Raw genomic sequence first — 13318 nt, forward strand, 5'->3', positions numbered from 1 at the left:
GGAAACCTTAATAAGACTCAGTCTCCACCTCTATGTGGTGAGAAGAATGGTATCTTCCCTACTGACCTCTCTAGGTCAAATGATATGTTGCTTTTGAAAGTTCTTTGAAAAGTTTAGAGGAGCAACTCAAAAAGAGTTAATTCTTGTCATTGTTTCCAAAGAAATACATCTTCAGTGTGGAAAATAACCGTGAGAAAAAAAGAATTAAAATCCTTCATAATCTCACCACTTTTGATTATATAGTGTCTCATTACTCAACGTAGGATAAGCTGGGAACCCGTTAGAAATGCAGAATCGCAGACCCCCGCCTATATTAGTTTTCTCAGGCTGCCTTAATAACAAAATGCCATAGACTGGGGGGCCTTAAACAACAGACATTTTTTCACAGTTCTGGAGGCTGCAGGTACAAGATCAAGGTGCTTGCAGGGTTGGTTTCTGGTACAGCTTCTCTCCTTGGCCTGCAGATGGCAGCCTTCTTTGTGTATCTCATGTGTCCTTTCCTCTGTCCCCGGGTACATGACACTCCTGATATTTCTTTCTCCTCTTATAAGGACACCAGGCCTATCAGATTAGGGCCCCACCCTATCACCTCATTTAACTTTAATTACCTCTTTAAAGGTCCTATCTCCAAATAGAATTGCATTGAAGGTTAGGGTTAAGGTTTCAACATATGAATTGGGACAGGGTGAACACAATTCAGTCCATAACGCAGCCCGACACTCGCTCTATCAGAATCTTTATTTTGACCAGATCCCCAGTGATTCATATGCACATTAAAGTCTGAGGCACACTGGTTTTAGTGTACAATCTTCCCGTCTTGCTTTTTTATATATGTTTTTACATATGTGCCAAAATAAAACCATATGTACTGTATTCTAAGCTATTTTGTTCAGCAGTATAATATTTAGCATATGTTATCAACAGTATGCTATGTCATTTAATGTTACTCAGCCACATCCTATGTGATGACCACAGCATATTCCATTATACAGATGTATCTTAATGTTCCTAATTACTTCCTTATGGTTAGGTATTTATACAGTTTTCAATTTTTCACCGTTATAAGAAACACTGTAATGAACATCCTTAAAGCAACATTATTTGTGTACAGCCATATCTATCCTAAGAAAAAAATTGAACTGAACCTTTTTTTTTCTGGCCCTTTAGGAGGCCCTCGCCAAGCTCAGTCTCCTCAGCCCCAGAGATCTGGAAGCCCCTCCCAACAGAGGCTCTCCCCACAAGGCCAGCAGCCCCTGAGCCCCCAGTCCGGATCTCCGCAGCAGCAAAGGTCACCAGGCTCTCCACAGCTATCCCGGGCATCCAGTGGAAGCTCCCCAAACCAGGCCTCCAAGCCAGGTGCCACCCTCACCTCACAGCCCCGGCCCCCTGTGCAGGGCCGTAGCATCTCCCAGCAGGGTGAAGAGTCCAAGAAGCCAGCACCACCCCATCCGCATCTCAAGTAAGTGCTTTGGGAATTGGAAAAGGTGTAGGATAGAGCTGGGGTGTAGGCAGAGCTTGGCTGATTCAGGGTTAGGGACTTGGAGACAAAGGAAGATGCAACAAGGCCTTGCCTAGACTTCAAATAAGTAAAAACAGGACTAGAGGATGGAATTTGCTGGGGAGGCCCAACAATGTGAGAGTATAGATTAGAAACCACCGTGACCCTCCATGTATACACATATCAGTTATTTTTTGCTGCATAACAAACCACCCCAAAACTTAGTGGCTGAAGAAAACAATCACTTTCTTTGTTCATAATTTTTTGGTTCAGCTGTTTGTTCTGAGTTTAGCTCAGCTGGGAGGTTCTTCTGCTGGTGTCTCCTATAGAGTTACAGAATAAAACATAGGATACCCAGTTAGATTTACATTTCAGATAAAAAACAGATGATTGTGAGTATAAGTATGCCCCAAACATTGCATGGAATATACTTACACTAAAAAAAAGTCTTAGCTTTTTATCTGAAATGCACATTTATCTGCACATTTTTATTTGCTAAATCTGGCAACCCTGCTTTCCTGGGATCATTCATAATGACTGCAGTCATCTGGCAGCTTCACTGAGGCTGGATGGTCCAGGAAGGCCTCACATACACATCTGGTTGTTGGTGCTAGCTGTCAGCTGGGTCTCTTTCTCTCCATGGGGTCTCATCCTCCCCAAGGCTAAGTTGAGCTTTCTCATGTGGTAGAACTGCTTTTAAAAAGAGAGAAAGTACAAGCTGCAAGGCCTCATGAGGCCCAGCCTTGGGAGTTATGAAGTGTTATTTTATCACATGCTTTTAGTCAAAGCAAGTCACAGGGCCAAACCCACATTCAAGAGGTAGGAAATAAATTTTTGGTGGGAGGAGCCATGAAGTCACATCTCACAAGGGCAGGCTACAGGGACAAGAGGAATCATTGCAGTCATTTTTGTAAGCCATCCATCATAATACACGTATACATCCCGTTTCCTCTCAGGCCCATCTTTTGGTTTGTCCTAAAGAAAGGTCCCAAGTAACTGATCTTTGGAAAGCTCTACCTTCCTTCAAGGCCAAATGTTGATCATCACAGTTCACAGCTAACAGCTATTGTCCACTTACCATGTGCCAAGCACTTTACTTACTTGGGTTCTTTTTAAGTTCTCACAAGCTTAGGAGTTAATAACTATTTCTTATCCCCATTGTACAGACAAGTAAGCAAAGAAAGATTAAATAACTTGCCAAAGTTTTCAGTTAATAACTAGAAGAGCTGGGATTAAACCCAGGACATCCAGTCCAGGGATCATGCTAACAATTATTTTTTTGAAAAAGTAATATATTCACATGGTTCAAAGATCTAAAAGATATCAGGCCAGGTGTGGTGACTCACGCCTGTAATCCCAACACTTTGGGAGGCCAAGGTGGGTGGATCACCTGAGGTCAGGGGTTTGAGACCAGCCTGGCCAACATGGTGAAACCCCATCTCTACTAAAAATACAAAAATTAGCTGGGCACCACGCATGCCTGTAGTCCCAGCTACCCAGGAAGCTGAGGCAGGAGAATTGCTTGAACCTGGGAGGCGGAGGTTGCAGTGAGCTGAGATCGTGCCACTGCGCTCCAGCCTGGGCAACAAAGTGAGACTCCATCTCAAAAAATAAATAAATAAATAAATAAAGATATCAAAGATGTATGTTGAAAAGCCTCGTTCCCGCCCCATTCTCATCCCATGCTTTGCTGCCCCCATCCCCAGAAATTACTTTTGTTAGTTCCTATGTGTCCTTTAAGTGCTTCCTTATGCAAATAAAAGATATTTGCATAAATAAATAATAAAAATGTTCAGATCCTCACCCTCATTTTCTTACACACACAGGAGTATTCACTATCCACACCATTCTGCTCACTGCTTTTCATGTTTAACAATAAATCCTGAGCTGGGTGCGGTGGCTCACGCCTGTAATCCCAAAACTTTGGGAGGTGGAGGTGGGAGGATCACAAGGTCAGGAGATTGAGACCATCCTGGCTAACACGGTGAAACCCCATCTCTCCTAAAAATACAAAAAATTAGCCAGGCATGGTGGCGTGCGCCTGTAGTCCCAGCTGCTGGGGAGGCTGAGGCAGGAGAATGGCGTGAACCCAGGAGACGGAGCTTGCAGTGAGCTGAGATCGTGCCACTGCACTCCAGCCTGGGTGACAGAGCAAGACTCTGTCTCAAAGAAAAAAAAAAATCCTGGAGCACCCAGTTCCTTGGAATTTTATTTTTTATGGCTGTATAGTATTCCGCTGTACCGTTGTACTATAATTTATCTAACTAATCCACCGCAAATAGAAACTTGGTTTGATCTTACAAATAATGCTGCAATTAATAAATCTGAACATACACTTTCATAGTTGCAAGACTCACTCTAGAGAAAATAACCTGACATGATATTGTTGGATCAAAGGATAAATGTATTTTTAGTTTGACAGACACTAGCAAATGGCCCTCCTGGTAATATGGAATAGCAGTTGACAGCACAGACTCTAGAGTCAGACTGCCTGGGTTCAAATCCTAGCTCCACCACTTAAAAACTACACGACCTCAGATAAGTTGCTTAACCTCGCTGTGCTTCAATTTCCTCACATGCGGAATGGGGACAATAACCGCACAGGGTTATTATAAGGATTGCAACGAGTTTATGCACAGTTGGTGCTTAGAATGCTGTTGGCACTATAGAGGCTTATCTGCATACAGCCTGTCACCACATAAGGAAATCAGCCAACTAATCACAGGACAGACAAGGGCTCTGGGCTTTAAACCAGGTTTGGTCACTGACCTTACAGTGTTCTAGCTAAAAACACACAAATTTCCTGACTTACTGCTTTAAAGAACTTGGTTCAATTCAAGTCAGCAGGTATTTACCGAATTTACCTACTCTGTGCCTTGTTCTAGATAAGACTCTCTGAGGGGTAATAAGCAAGGAGTAAAAGACAGTCCCTGTGTTAAAGTCTCCAGTTTGTTTGTTTGTTTGTTTTGTTTTGTTTTTTTGTTTTTTGAGGCGGAGTCTCGCTGTCGCCCAGGCTGGAGTGCAATGGCGCCATCTCGGCTCACTGCAAGCTCCATCTCCCGGGCTCACGCCATTCTCCTGCCTCAGCCTCCCGCGTAGCTGGGACTACAGGCGCCTGCCACCTCACCCAGCTAATTTTTTGTATTTTTAGTAGAGATGGGGTTTCACTGTGTTAGCCAGGATGGTCTCGATCTCCTGACCTCGTGATCCGCCTGCCTCGGCCTCCGAAAGTGCTAGGATTACAGGCATGAGCCACCACGCCCGGCCTGAAGTCCCCAGTTTTTAATGTGACGACAGCATCACATGCAGAGCTCTTGAACTTTTGACACATTTACATAATCTCTCCCTATGTCTGTTGCCTCCCAAGGCAGGGCCTGAATCATATTCGTCTTACACCCCTGTCCCCTAGCATGGGGGAAGTGCTCAGCAAGCAGTTGCTACAGGCTGGCATTTGGGAAGCACTCAGAATGGCACCTGCCATTCAAAAAGTTGGCACTAAAAGAATTCCAAAAGCGGGTGGGGGACAGAATTGGCCATAAAGACATTGAAGAAGAGATGGGAATTGAAGTCCAGAATGTCAGAGCTGGAAGAGGCCTGAGGGTCAGCAGGACGAACCCTTCGCTCTGCAGATGAGGAAAAGGAAGCCCTGAGAAGGTAAGTTCCTTGCCCAAGGCCACAGACATCAAAGAGCAAAGAAGGTTCTAGAATACAGGCCTCCTGATACCCAAACGAGTGCTGGAAATAACTGTAACCTGATGTTGATACAGCACATTGCAGTTTACAAAGTGGGTTTGTACCCATAGGCAGGAGAGCAGCCAAGCTACTCTCCAGCAATGCCTGCTGCCTCAACAGTCTGGTATAATGGAAAGAACGTGGCCTCTGGGTGCTCCCCCATTACTTGCTGTGAGGACCCGAGCAAGTTACTTGACTCTGTGAACCCCCATTTCTGGACCTAAGAAAAAAGGAAAATAACCACCTTGCAAATTATGTGTGTAATGTACCTAACATCATGTAAGCACTGGAATGCCTGGTTTCTGTCTTCATAACCTTATGATGATTGGGGTAGCCCATCTGGCTTACAGGCAAGCCCCCAAACCCATTTCTTTGATAGTCTTCACCTTGTCTTCCTCAACCCCCTTGCCTTTCTGTTTCAGCAAATCTCAGTCCCTGACCAACAGCCTCAGCACATCCGACACCTCCCAGCGTGGGACCCCAAGTGAAGACGAGGCCAAGGCCGAAACCATCCGCAACCTGAGGAAGTCTTTTGCCAGCCTGTTCTCTGACTAACGCCATCCAGGCTGGGAGGGGAAGAGTGCTCTGCTACACTCGTCCCCCTCCTGCCTCATCTTCCTTCTCAGCCTTGGTTCCTGATGGGAACAGAATGGAGGGCCTGAGAACATACTTTCTAAATGCCTTTGACCCAGGAACCAATTATCTATATTTTTTCCATTTTCCTTTACCGTGACATTCCAGCATTGTCTGACTGAGAGGTGGGCCTCTGAGAGCCTCCAAGTTCCTCAAAACAGGCCTGAGCGACGGGCATCACACTCTCTGCCTACCCACATGCCTGCTTCCCTGCCAGATAACCAAGTGAGATGTCTGCAAGTGGCTAGTTTTCACATTCTTACTAGTATTTGGCTCACCTTTGGGCAAAGGCCCCCTCTAGGCCTTGCCCCACCTCCATCAAACGCAGACACTGTAGTCAGACCTCAGCAATATAGGAGGCAATAATCTTTTAACAGTGTTTTGCAAACAAAAAGAGAAAATCCCAGCCAGGGGAACTCGCCACCTGCCCAGGCTAGTTCCATCCACACTCAAGACCTACCCTTAGACCAGGCAGGCAAAGGCCCTCATCACACTCGACCATTAGTGGGGTCCTGAGGCCAAGAAAGAAACCAGACCCTGTATGACAAGTGGGGTTTTTCAGAACACAATAGAAACAGGGGGACCCTTGTAATGCCACTCATACTCATAGCATTATTCTTATTTGGACAGCCAAGGGCACATCACAGGTTATTGTAGGAATAAAGACTAGTTTACAAAGGAGAAAGAGACCCTGCACTTCCCAAGGAAAGGGTCAGTTTCGGGCTCCTGTACCTATTCTGTTACACCACTGTTTGGTCTCTCTGGCTTCCCACCAGGAATGCCGTTTCCTTTTTATGGATCTGTTGGGAACCAGAGAGAATCAACAGATCAATGACATAGGATCCGAAGTGCAATGATAGTCACTTCTAGTTTGGCATTTCACAAACTCTGTACAGCAAGGTATTGGTAGGTTACTCAATTTCAAAAGGGCCCCATGGTCAACTATGTTTAGGAACCACTGTTTGTATTTCTTTTTTGGAGATGCATTGTATATAATGTATGTCAAAGGCTTTCGGAATTCCTGCAGGAAAGAAATCAGCTTTGTTAAATCCAAACTGATTTGACTCAGCAAGTTAGTTGCAGAGCTGGAAAAAGTAGTCTAACTCCCTTCCCAGTGCTCTTTCCCCTATACCAGTCTGCCTCTCATGCTTAGATAGGGTTCAGGGGTGATCCAAATCACCAAGCACCTGGTGCTAGAAACACTGTAGGTGCCAGAAGCAGCCTCCTGGTCCCAAAGAGAGCCCAAGATATTAGAACATAGCCATGTTAGCCCCTTGCCTCCCACTTCGCAACCTGAGATATGTCTTCCCTTTTCTGTCCACAGGGAAGAAAGAGAGGGAGGTAAAAATGGAAGTGGCTCTGGCCTGGAGCAGCTTCTAGTTATGCCCAAGCAATGTAGATTGTTTGGTAATTAGCCGAACTCCATCCAGGTTCCCAGGAGCATAAAAGCAAACATCTCCTTTTTGGTCCTCCAAAACCAAACTGGAGTGGTGACGTCAGGGCCAGAGACCCTCTCCTTCTGTGGGCATTGGGTCAGTTAGAACTCTCAACCTCAGAAAAGCCTGCCTTCAAGCTGGCTTTTGACAGGCTATTGGCTGGAGACTGGCTCAGTATCAAAAGTGCTAGCTGTGCACCTGGCTGCCAGAAAGCCACTTGGCCTTTAGGGTGGTCCTCTTCACATTGCCCTCTTCCCTCACTCATGATCAGGTCTGGATTTAAGAGCAAGAGACCCCAGGATAATTCAGAAGTCTTCTCTCTCTCCTCCTGTTCAAGACTCTTGGTCTGGGATTCAGTAATAAGTAGCAGACCTGGCATAAGAAAGATCAGATAGATAGGTCCAACTGCCAGTGACCACTGGGAGCCATAATTTGGCAGCTGGAGACTGGTAGGCTCAGGCCTGACTAACACTGGCTAGGATCAGCAGCAAATAAAATAGCCACTGTGTGAGGTGAGGTGAAGAGGTGAAGGCCTGGTACTCTTTCTAGTGCCCAAAAAGCCCACCACCCTTAATCTAGCTCCATGCTCGGCTGAGTTCCATGTTATAGGACAGTCCCTGCATGTCTGGCATGTCTGGAGCTCACTCTGCCCAGTAACACATCTCCCTTCTTTTTGCTCAGCCTGTGCAATGTAACAGAACTAGTCTGGCCAGGAGCTGGCAGAATCCTAACCAGAGGCAGCTGAGATGATGCAGTGGGCAGTCAGACACATGAAGCTGCTGCTTTGCAGGCATCGCTCTCAACACATTCTTCTAGACCCGCAAGGTGGGTGGAGGTGGGGGTCCTGGGGTCAGTATCCCACAGTCATGCTTGGGGGAGGTCAGGTGATGGCAAGGAATAGATCAGACCATTTATAATCCGGTAGAACTTCGCTTCATCCTCCTGCTGCTGCTCACTCAATTCTCTCACCACTCCCTGGGAATTTCGGAAGAAAGCCAAGTGGGGCATAAGGAAAAGAGACAGGAGGTGAAATTCAAAATATCAGATGCGGGTACCTTTTAAAGCTATTCTGTTAAAAGAAATCTAACAGAAGAGAGTATAAATATTGATTAACGTAAGGTTTGTTGATTAGCCAGTGATTCTAGGAGTCCCATTACTTAAACACACACACACACACACACACACACACGCACGCCTGGATAATAACTGGGAATTGACAAATGCGCATCCTAAAATCCTGTCACCTCGCTATCAGTTCATAGTTCTCTGAAAACCGGCTTCAAGAGGAGAATGGCTTCCCCACTTCCCCAAGAAGATAGGGATCACTAGTATAAGTCACACAATGAGAGAACCAGAATACCAGCCTCTCAGACTGGAAGGTTCCTGGGCCCTTCCCCCTTCTTTCCTGACGAGGGCAGGTGAGGTTCCCCCATTAGAAGGACCTGGGGCACTGCTTATAAGAGCAGCCTATTACAAGATTCAAGCACAGAGAGCTATAGGAGTTCAAGTTTGGTTTCTTCCTCTTAAAAAAATATATATCCACCCTCCTTACACAGGGGTAGTCCTTTCAAATATTAATAAATAATGCTGTGCGACATCCTGAATAAACAGGTAAGAGAAAACTTGTAGGGCAGGGTGTAACCACAAGGTCCTCGTTTCAGGAGATTAAGAACACAGGTGAAACCCCTGTGGCAATCGTCCCTCTTCAACAATCTCACCCAATTTTCACTTAGTAATAAAAGACAGTTCAAAACACACAACCGAATGGTAACAGGCTGGACAAAGTTTCTCAACGTGTGGGCCACAGCCATGGGCAGAGCTAGTTACAAAGGCAGATGACGCTTCATGTCGGACTAAAGGAGTCCGAATTTCTGGTCACAGGACCCAGAACCTATATCTTTGTCAATCTCCCCACTGTGAATGCACTTTGACGTGAGACCAGCAACCCTGAGCTGGGCTGTGTGGGAAAGCCACTGCATGAGAAACAGTACTGCTATGGGTGCGCTATAGTCTCCAACGCAGCAAAGAACCCACTCCTTTAGTGAGTGAAACTAGTGGCCCCATGAACAATGACCACATAGCCTAAATTCTCCCATATTCCTATATTCTGTCCTTTGGCCTCAGACACACCTCAGCATTCAAAGGGTATCTCCCAGATACTCCAGTATCTGTGTACAACAGTAGCAAAAGCTCCTTCCAAACTCCAAATCAGGCCAGGCATCCTGATTTTTATAACCATACACAGATATATCCAGATCCATGATGTAACACTAGTTTATAGCCAACACATTTAAATAATTTCCCCACTGGGGCCAGGCACAGTGGCTCACATCAGTAATCCCAGCACTGTGGGAGGCCGAGGCGGGCGGATCACGAGGTCAGGAGATCGAGACCATCCTGGCTAACACGGTGAAATCCCATCTCTACTAAAAATATAAAAAATTAACCGGGTGTGATGGTGGGTGCCTGTAGTCCCAGCTACTAGGGAGGCTGAGGCAGGAGAATGGCGTGAACCCAGAAGGCAGAGCTTGCAGTGAGCCGAGATCGCACGACTGCACTCCAGCCTGGGCAACAGAGCGAGACTGTCTCAAAATAATAAAATAATAATAATAATAATAATAATAATACTTTCCCCATTGGTCTGTGTATGAACATAGGAACCAAGGACACATAGGTCTCATGGCGACCCTAAAATGGTCTGTTTTGTCACATAGGCTAGCAGGTGTTCCTTCCAAAAATGTAACCTTTAATAACTGTGACATTTTGAAATGGGAAAGGGCAAAAAGGAGGGAGAGGGGAGTCACACTATATAGACTCTAAAATGTTATGTTTGTTGTTTTTTTTGCTTTGTTTCACAACTTTGAGCCAGAGAGAGGCTAGCATTTTCCCTCCAAGCTGACTCGGGGAAGCTGAAACACAACAAAGACCTATTTGATTTGTGCACAATGAACAGGGATTTAAAAACGCAGCCTTAGCGGACAGCTCTACCAGCCACAGAAAAGTTCTTCCAGATCTTCCTCCCGTCAGCTCGATAAAATGGTACTGTACTTTGGTTAAATGTAAAATCAGCTTTCCAGGAACAGTGGAATATCCTTTCTCTTCCATCAGTTCCCTAGATTCTCTTCATTACTACATTCTCTAGCCTAACATTCAGTCCCTGCTGAATTAACTAATATTCAGATACATTCAAGATAGAACTAACACTCAGTTCTATCTTTCCAAAATTTAAGGGGATGATAGGTCTTCACTCACATGGTAACAAACACAGCAGCAAACCCCATAAAACTGAACATCAACTGCCTTCTGGAAGTTCTCACCTGGCAAGCTAGTGCAGGTATCTTGTGCATGGGTCAAGAGAGTGAAGCTCAGAGCACGTTGCTTGGCACCCAGCAGGTGTTCAGGACACGTTTTAGCTCAGCCCTCCTAGAAAACTATGAAAGAAAATCCAAACAAAAGTATTAAGATTGAAGTAAAAGGATGTTTTTCTAAGAGTATCAATATATGGAAGTCACTTGCCCAGGAACAGAATCAAACCAACCGAAACCCAGTAAAATGAGACAGAGAAAAGAAGCGGAAGAAAATCAATGGCAGGTTTTCAACCTCAAAAAGACCTCTTCCAAACTGAATCTGAAGAGGAATGGGAGGAGGCAGAATGACAACATGAGACCGCTCCTTAGGGCCCACAAGAAGGTGAAGTGACTGCAGGGCTGTGAGCTGTAGGGGAGATGCCATTGTCAGCATCGGTCAGGGAGGTTGGAGTGAGCAGACCAGGACAACTCCACAGCTTAAGCAGCAAAGGTCTGGGACCAAGGAAAGCAAGTACACAGACTGTGCTTCACACAGCAAACACAGCAGAGTTCCAAACAGCACAGCCTCAGCTCGAACCAGCCCAGGAGCACACAGTGTCCTTTCAGGGCCTGCCCCTTCCAGCGCCTGAGGGCAGACTAATCTCCTACGCTTTATTCAACTTCATAAAACACTGGTGGCTCATTTTATGTGTTTTGAATTGGTGAAAGGATGCAGGTTAGTCACGGGTTAAGCTCGTTAAGTCAAGTGGCGGCTTAAATTATCCTGGAGGCAGAGCTCATTGCCTAGAGCACTTTAAAAGAGTCTCTGCTTTTCCTTTATCCTAGAGGGCAAGCTGGCTGGTTACTAACTATACTGTCAAAAGCTGTCCTAGACTCCTAAGTTGCTGCTGATTAACTGTTTCCGTCTAATATCTGGACTCTAATAGAAGGCAGCACTTTTGGTTTGGTAGGAGACAAACTGGAAGGCTGGGCAACAAGTAAGTTAAAGTCGTCCATTTATCAAACACAATGCGTGAGAGACACAGAGGCTCCCTTCTGTTTCCATGGACTAGACATGCAGCTGAAAGAGATGGGCTGTGGACACTTGGACCTTGTATTGAGATGAATTGGCAGACCAAGAGGAAAAGAAGAAAGTGGTTGGGAAATATTTTTTGGAACTGGTGAGGCATTCCTGCAAGGGAAATCAATCTAAAACTAAACATTCTTTCTACAACATGTGTATAAAATACACTTACTTTATTTTATAGAGATGCGGGCTTGCTATATTGCCCAGGCTGGTCTCAAACCCCTGGCCTCAAGCAATCCTCCCACCTAGGCCTCCCAAAGTGCTGGGATTACAGGTGTGAGCCACTGCACCCGGCCAGGAGTGACATTTAAGCTAGTCAGTTTAAATCAAATCTTTGTTCTATGTGACTTACCCAGTACTTCCCAATAATCTTATCCACTCCACACCTTCTACAGTCAAGACTACCCAAAGGAGCACTGCTCATGCATATGGCACAGCAGAGCACCAGGACCCCCCCAGCTCCTCTCTGAAGCTCTGTAATCAGGAAGCTACTGCCTAGAGTAGGAGAAAGGCAAGCCTTAGTGCTGGGCCGAGTATAGTGAGCAAAAGAAGAAATGTCCAGCTCCATTAAAGAATTACAGAGGTAATAAGCAAAGCTGTGGTCCCAGGAATTGGAAAGACCCAAGCAAGAGTCAGAATTCAACAGTTTTTACACAAGGAATCTCAAAATCTTAAGTTGGAAGGACATCTTCCATGATTTGATTCCCAGCCACGTAAAACCTGTGTCTTTCATTTATAAATGAGGGGAATGGGGCGGAGAAAGCTCCTGTTAATAAAAGTAAAGAGGAGGCCACGTGCGGCGGCTCACGCCTGTAATCCCAGCACTTTGGGAGGCTGTGGGCAGATCACAAGGTCAAGAGATCAAGACCATCCTGGCCAACATGGTGAAACCTCATCTCTACTAAAAATACAAAAATTAGCTGGGCATGGTGGCGCACACCTGTAGTCCCAGCTACTCAGGAGGCTGAAGCAGGAGAATCGCTGGAACCCAGGAGGCAGAGGTTGCAGTGAGCTGAGATCACACCACTGCATTCCAGCCTGGCGACAGAGCAAGACTCCATCTCAAAAAAAAAAAAAAAGTGTGGCAGGGGAATAAGGAGCTACAGAAAGGCGTAGGACAAATCAATGATGTCGAACCACATCTTACTAAGATACTTTGCTGTGGCACTCTAAACTCTCTTGCTTGCTTCCATGACAATACATCCAGGTGATCTCAGAAAATTGTGCAGTAAATAGGCTACTGCAAAACTACGATTTTCCTCTCATTATACACCAGCAATACATACAGCTCAACAGTCTCAGTTTAACGACAAGAATGTAGGATTTCACAAGCTTCTAACCATAAATTCAGCTTTTCAAGAGGAAATGCTTTGAGGATTGTCTTAAGAATTATAAAAAAACTATTGTGAGAGATCTGCAAATTTAGGTTTAGGCCACTGCCGATATCCTAAACTAAGCGAGATCTATAATATCTGCAAGTTAGTCTGAGGTGAGGATGGAAAGCAGCACCAGTATCCACAGGACACCAGCACCATCCATGGAGTTCTCAAGGGCCACTCAAAAAAGACTGCATTCTGAACACTTGTTTTATAGTATTTGGTGCTTCTGTTCGTCACCATGTCCTCCCATGCCCACTACACACATA

General features: G+C 45.4%; 1 protein-coding gene across 4 annotated transcripts in view; it reads left to right on the plus strand.

Annotated features, from left to right (window-relative positions):
- Positions 1-10761, plus strand: part of SYN3 (synapsin III) — a 569184-nt gene extending 558423 nt beyond the window's left edge. For all 4 annotated transcript variants that reach the window (XM_030816170.1, XM_030816172.1, XM_003258123.4 and 1 more), the window contains 2 exons: positions 1168-1459; positions 5653-10761. In XM_030816170.1, coding sequence (XP_030672030.1) covers positions 1168-1459; positions 5653-5785 — 425 coding nt within the window. In that variant the 3' untranslated portion in view covers positions 5786-10761. The remainder of the gene's footprint in view (positions 1-1167; positions 1460-5652) is intronic.
- Positions 10762-13318: the final 2557 nt, after the last annotated feature.

Source organism: Nomascus leucogenys, chromosome 7b (genome assembly GCF_006542625.1).
Source record: "Nomascus leucogenys isolate Asia chromosome 7b, Asia_NLE_v1, whole genome shotgun sequence".
In the NCBI taxonomy this organism is placed as follows: Eukaryota; Metazoa; Chordata; class Mammalia; order Primates; family Hylobatidae; genus Nomascus; species Nomascus leucogenys.